The 7146-nt window shown below is 40.1% G+C and overlaps 1 protein-coding gene across 1 annotated transcript in view; it reads right to left on the bottom strand.

The window, feature by feature from the left end:
• The window catches only part of Rad23b (RAD23 homolog B, nucleotide excision repair protein), a 44053-nt gene that overhangs the window by 10855 nt on the left and 26052 nt on the right, over positions 1-7146 (bottom strand). The window contains exons 5-6 of the mRNA XM_021159872.2: positions 3055-3110; positions 620-746 (exon numbers count right to left, since the gene is read on the bottom strand). Of these exons, the coding sequence (XP_021015531.1) occupies positions 620-746; positions 3055-3110 (183 nt within the window). The remainder of the gene's footprint in view (positions 1-619; positions 747-3054; positions 3111-7146) is intronic.

Below are 7146 nucleotides of genomic sequence, written 5' to 3'. Positions count from 1 at the left end.
GGTAATGAGTTCATCTCCTATTAAACCAAAGCCAAATTCACTTAAAGAAGAAAAAGCAGTGGCTAATGGGGGCTACACTAAAGCACTCAAAACAGCTATTTTTCACATGGAATTACAAGACTATTAGCAGATTCAGGGTCCAGAATGTCCATCAAATTCTCAAACACAAAAAGTTCATGCTGCCTCCTCACAGAGGAGAACTAAAATTCTGCCCTAAGTAATCCCTAACAGATGTAAGGTCTGTTATTACAAAGGCAGGCGGATTTCTGAGTTCGAGGCCAGCCTGGTCTACAAAGTGAGTGCCAGGACAGCAAGGGCTACACAGAGAAACCCTGTCTCGAAAAACAAACAAACAAACAAAAACAAAGTCGCCTTCAGCAGAGCCTCACTGGTGCGAAAGGCACCACTCCAAAGAAGAACCGCTTCATAAATCACCTCACATCATTTTCTAATAAATCATTTCAGAATCTTTCCCAGAAGGTTCCATTTTACAACACAAAATGTTACCATTGGGTGGGAACTTTCTAGCATGATGCTGTCCACTGGATTGTTAACTCATCTATTAAAATCTTAATTTCTGCAAGAGTCTGAAAGAGACAAGTAAAACACACTTCTCACCATTAGAAGATATTCCACAGCTCTGTCAGGGTTGTTGAAACTGGCTCTCAGGGCTGCAATTACTTGTTCTCGTTCATAGCCCATTGACATGATCTCAGTTACCATATTCTCATAAGACTGACCTGTCACTAAACAGGTGTGTGGGGGACAAGGGAGAAAAAAGTACAGGAACAGTCAACAAACATTCTCTGCATAGTTCTTGACTGCATAATGTCTATGGTTCATAGACTGCTAGGCTAGGCAAAGACAATATACAATGTAAGAAGTCAAAGTCCATGTTCTAACCCCTAGAACCTACCTAACCTATAAATATGTATGACAAAGGGAAGTGACCTTCCAGATAGACCCAATGTCATCAACAAGGGTCCGGGTCCTTAAAAGTGAGACAGAAACAGGTTAGAGACAATAACGACAAAAGCAGGACCAGAGTTCTGCTGTTGTTTTTTTTGGGAGGCGGAGAAAAGGACTGACAGCTTCTAGAAGTAATAAGGAACTACGCTCTCCCAAGTCTCCAAATAACATACAGTCTTGCAGATTCCTTGGTATCAGTCAGCAAGATCTATGTCAAAGATTCTGACCTACAAAAATGGCCAGGTAACAAATTGTTTTATACCACACTAGCTTTGTGGTAACTTACAAAATTAACAGAAAACTAGTAGGAATACCAGGTACAAATATAAGAAAGAATTTACAGGTCAGGAGAGGCAACCTGTTATTAAGAGAGCAGGGAGCCCACACCTGTGGATCGTTCTTATAATCCCATTTGAAGGCCAGTGTTATCTACACAAGTCCAAGGACAGCATGAGACATAAAGACAAATGCTATGGCACAAAAGACCAAGTCCACCGCTGTACATATTTCAAACAATCACTTCTGGTGCATTAAGACTGTGTTTTAGCTTCTTCTTTTGACACCTTTTTTTTTTTTTCAAATTGATGGAAAAGAGGTTAGGAAAGTTACAATTTCGTACCAGGCATGGAGTTACAAGTATTGCCTGAGCAGTGATGGACAGGCTATCTCCAATCTTCCCAGATGGATAGGAGCTTGCCTGAATGAAAGCTGACCCCACTCTCAACTCAGCTCTGTGTAAACGATTTTCTTTCCCACTTGTGTTCTGGGCACCACACTGCATTTCTTGCCACCTCAGACTGGTTATGACCTCCCTTTTCCACTCCAACTCTGCCCTCTAGTTTAAGTGACCAGCAGTCATAATGTCATCTATGAAAACAGCAAGCATACTGGTGCAAGCAAGTAAGTGAACAAAGACTTGGGAGGCTGCAGATTTCCCCTTGGAAGTTTAAATAAGTCTGCATGCAAAACACAATTCATGTGGGGAACCCCTACATCATATGCATGGTATTCAGCCATTCCCAAAATTTAAATGTTTAACTATGGCCTAAACCAGAACCACAGAAAGCACATAATTAAGAGTCAGGAATGGTATTTTACTAGAGTGCTTGAGAAGAATGGTTTGAGGTATACATAGAACAAGAATGGTGTCACAAAAGCCAAATGGGAAATTAAAGAAGCAGGGATTCAACAGAGCAGAGACCCTGGGATTATAAAGCTGAGGTAGAATGATCCAGTGACATACAGATATAAATATAAGGGGTACTATCCCTATCTATTTTGTTGGCTCCTTGACTAAGTCATAAATTGTCCTGCTTCCTATAGACTAAAACATGAGCAAAATATGCCGCTTCTTAAAAAGTGTATAAGTAAAAACATCACCACCAGCAGCTGAGGTTTAGATGCAGTAGCAGCAGCAGCAAAAAGCACCATCTACTTGGCTCCTGATCAACAATACCAAAGCATTCTATTGTGGGGATACTGGTAACAACAGAACCTTTTAGTAACACTGTGACAGGTGCCAGCTGGCTCTAGCTCTGAACCCACAGAATGGTTTAGCCAATGAACAATAAAAACATGAACTGTACACATCAGGGGTTTAATCATGGGAGGGAAAAGCTGACAGTTTAGAGATGAAGGGAAAGGGAAAGACTTTATTAAAACAGGTCAAATCAAAGATCGGGGCAAGGAGACCTTTTCATTATGTGCCCATATAAGCAACAGGATGCAGCTGGAAATCTAGAAAGACAGTACAGTGGATGAAAACTGGAGGTGAACAAACAAATATGAGGTACACAAAAGAAAACAGTAAGGCCTTCCAAAGGCTCTTCTATAATAGGCCATCCACAGACCAAACCTGTTAAGACCACATAATGTTCACATTGGGAAAATAATTTGCTTCAAAGGATGTACTTAACTGTAAGAGATTTTAAAGAATTCAGTGGAACACACCAAAGTCTCTAGCACTAACGATATAAATAAATCATTCTGAAGCCTAACTGTAAGTGATCATGAAGATGACATTGTCAGTGTGATCTACAAGATGACACCGCACACCGGACGTGTTTTCTATGTTAAGAAACTCACCAAGGGCACTTGTTGCATCTTCAAAAAGATTTGACCGAGAAGAATCTCCTGGTGTACTGTAAAGAATTTTTAGAAAAATCATTTCAAAAAGTATGCAAAATTCATTTTTCAGTAACTAATTTCTAAAGAACACTTCAAATATTAAACTGTATGGGTAAGCCAGTCTGTTAAGAGGCTATGTCCAAAGCTGTACCTGCAGGATTAATAGTTAAGGAAAAATTTTCAATCTTAGACTTCTGAGATTTCATCATTGTAAACATCAAAGGGCTATAAATACAACACCCTTAAAAAACCTTGCTCTAAGTATGAAAACAGCACTGCAGTTAGAGTACCTAATCAAGTCACAGCAGAAGAAACATCAAAAGTAGTACATGATAAAAATGTAGCACACATACAGAAAGCAAACAGGTGGCCAAGTCTTTCAGTGAGGTTTTCTATGAAAGCTTTCAACAATGAATGGGGAAAGAAGGCATACAAGTTATACAGCATACACAAAAAGGTAGGTGAGGGTATAGAACCTATGCTAACCTAAAGAAAACCAATTTTAGGCATAAGGTAATAGGTTAAGCAGCAAAACCATGCATGCAGACATTTCTGTTCTGTTGAGAAAATGAAGTTCAAAATAAAAGGCTGACAAACAAGATTATAAAACACCATGGAAATGCAGACATGGATATATATGATCGTATTATATACATAACAAAGTAGAAATTCAGCTATCTGGAGGAATGAAGAAGAGCAATGAAAGGGAAGGTGGAATATAATAAGTATTGTACACTGAGCATAAATAACAATTACAATTTTAGTATCCAGAGTGTAGGTATGTGCACCATAGGTATAGTGCCTTCAAAGTCAGAAGAGGCATTCGATTTCCTGGGCCTGGAGTTACAGACAATCGTGAGCCACCATGTAGGTGCTGGGAACTGAATCCCAGGTCCTCTGCCAGAGCAACTAGTGCTTATAATTGCTAGGCCATTTCACCAGCTGCACTACTACAAATTTTAAAGTGATAGAAAGAATAAATTATCACATGCACTCCATACATTTATACTTCTTTCTAATTTCAGTTTTTGAGTTAAATGCATGTGTGTTCATAGGTGTATCTGTTATAGGCACAGTACACAGTGGGCAAAGGACAATGAGCAGCAGCTGGCTCCTCTTTTTTTTTTTAATTCTGTAAAGTAAATATATCAGTTCTATATATGTTTAGAATTTTCATAAAAGTGCATTGTGTACAATATGAATATTTTTCCCATAATCTCTATCTTTCTTTTTCTTGCTCTTATTTTTTACTTTAATAGACAATTACATTTAAACATCCTATGTATATGTATGCATAATTCTATATAACAGTGCAATATATAAGAACTACTGAGAGACGCATTCAATGTTTGTGTTTCTTTTTCTTTTTAATTAGGTATTTTCTTCATTTACATTTCCAATGCTATCCCAAAAGTCCCCCACACCCTCCCACACCCACTCCCCCACCCACTCCCACTTCTTGGCCCTGGCATTCCCCTGTACTGAGACATATAAAGTTTGCACGACCAATGGGCCTCTCTTTCCACTGATGGCCGACTAGGCCATCTTCTGATACATATGCAGCTAGAGACATGAGCTGGGGGGGGGGGGGGGGTTACTGGTTGTTTCTAATATAACCACAATTAATATAATCATAGCTGGCTCCTCTTCTACCCTCTAGGCTTGGTCAAGGAAATCAAACTCAGGCTGTCTGGTTTGCAATCTAGTGGCTCTCCCACTGAGCCATCTCAGCATCCCTCTTCCAACGTTAAGAACAGAAGCGATGTACTCAAGCACAGTGATTATCACAGCTAAACCAAGCCTGCTATGTAACATTTACAATTTCTACTTAAAACAGTAAGTATGTAAAGGAGGAAAGATTTCAAAAGAATATATAAAAACCAAGTAATTTCCCTGCCCAAGGCTTTTACCCCACCAAGACAATCACAAATATACCAGTTTCTACTTTCAAGAATAACTATATCTTAGTTTTGCTTGTATAGGGTTTTTGTTTTCTATATTGCCTAGGCTGGCCTTGAACTCATGATCTTCCTGTCTTAGCCTCCAAAGTGCTAGAACTCTAATCATGTACCACTACACAAACCCTCCCAACTAGTTCCTAAAGTTTAACTTAAGATTTATTCCAGCCGGGCATGGTGGCGCACGCCTTTAATCCCAGCACTCGGGAGGCAGAGGCAGGCGGATTTCTGAGTTCGAGGCCAGCCTGGTCTACAAAGTGAGTTCCAGGNAAAAAAAAAAAAAAAACAAAAAGATTTATTCCATGTCAATATGCCCAGGTCTATGTGAACATTTTCTTACAAATGCATACTCGTCTATCTAGTGGGTCAAACAAGCTCAAACAAGCTCCGGTGTAGTTGGTGTCTAACATTTCCCCCCTCATCCTTTACTAGTTTCTAACTTTACCTTACATAAAATCCCTGTACTGCTAGAATTGATTCTTGTTAGTATACAATGTGGAATCCATGTTTTCCACCTCCAGATGACGAAGCATTTATCAACAGTATTTCCCCCACAGAGTATCACATTATTAATCTATCTTTACATTAAGTTCTACTTAGGTGCATGTCTACAGTGTGTATCCCACCAAGCAATCCAACAAATGCTGATGTCAAGCTACTCTAACTCTTAGTCGCCACAGTGCATGATACAGTTTAGAACCTGGTAGGATGAATTATCTCTTTAAGGACTTTAAACTGAGGTGTACGTAAAACACTATTCCTCAATCTTGATTCAGTCTCACTGCTTCTTCCTAACTATAAAGACAGTCAATCACTCATTACTGAATGTATCAGACCATACATTAATAAACGTGTCCAGATGAGAAAGACTCCCCCTCACCCTCCTAAGCCAGAGGACTTGAGTTGGAACCCTGGGATCAGAGAACCAACTGCCACAAGCTGTACTCTGAATTCTACATGTATGCCATGGACGTTCATACACACATACAAAAAATGCAATAAAAATTGTGAAAGACATGCTCCTAGAAAATATCCACCGCTGCTCTACAATGCTTGGCTTATGTTCCACGAGCACTTTCCATGTCAGAAAGTACTGACTGGGTGTGGTGGATCACTGCTGTACTCTCAGCACCCAGGAGACCTGCTCCTACCTCGCCAGCAGAATGGGAAGATCAATTTTGGGTTGACTCTAATTGTGTCCTTGACCATCAATAATGACCTCATAAAGCACAAGTGAAATTAACTTTTCTCTCCTCCTTCCTCCCCTTCTTTCTTTTGAGATCTAATGTATTTTGCCTTCATATACTGCTATGCACCACTACAGGTGTGCCTGGTGCCCTAAGACTAGAGCAACAGAAGATTGAAGAGCCACTGTGTAGAAGATGAAATTGAACCCAGGTCCTCTCACTGAGACATCTCTCCAGCCCACAAGTGCAGTTTCTTTTAAATTTATTATTTGTATTTTATGTTCGTTGTTTTTTTGTTGTTGTTGTTTGTTTTTGTTTTTCTGAGACAGGGTTTCTCTATATAGCCCTGGCTATCCTGGAACTCACTCTGCAGACCAGACTGGCCTCGAACTCAGAAATCCGCCTGCCTCTGCCTCCCAAATGCTGGGATTAAAGGCGTGTGCCACCACGCCCAGCTACAAGTGCAGTTTCTTAATGGCAGTGATCAACACCACAATCTATATTGCTTTGCTAACAGGTAGCTTTTGAAGAACAAAACTAACCTGAACAAAGCAAACCATAGGAAAAAAAAATGTCTAGCCAGCAGTGATGGAGAGGAAGTCTCCAGTGTAGCTCCTGATGCCTACTGACCAAGTGTTGTACTTTAAATCCTGTTTTCTAGACTTCCTGTCATACTCCCTTGCAGATACACAATTAAGAAAAAAGACTAAGTAGCGAAGTGAAGGGCTTGTTTCAGTAGCACATATAATAAAAACCCCTGAACAATGATGACACTCAAGTAGCTAGTGTTAAGAGGCATAGAGAGGGGCTGGCGAGATGGCTCAGTGGGTAAGAGCACCCGACTGCTCTTCCGAAGGTCCAGAGTTCAAATCCCAGCAACCACATGGTGGCTCACAACCATCCGT

The sequence above is a fragment of the Mus caroli genome, chromosome 4 (assembly GCF_900094665.2).
Source record: "Mus caroli chromosome 4, CAROLI_EIJ_v1.1, whole genome shotgun sequence".
Lineage (NCBI taxonomy): Eukaryota > Metazoa > Chordata > Mammalia > Rodentia > Muridae > Mus > Mus caroli.
Note: the sequence above shows the minus strand (reverse complement) of the source record. Positions and strands in the feature narration are given on the sequence as shown.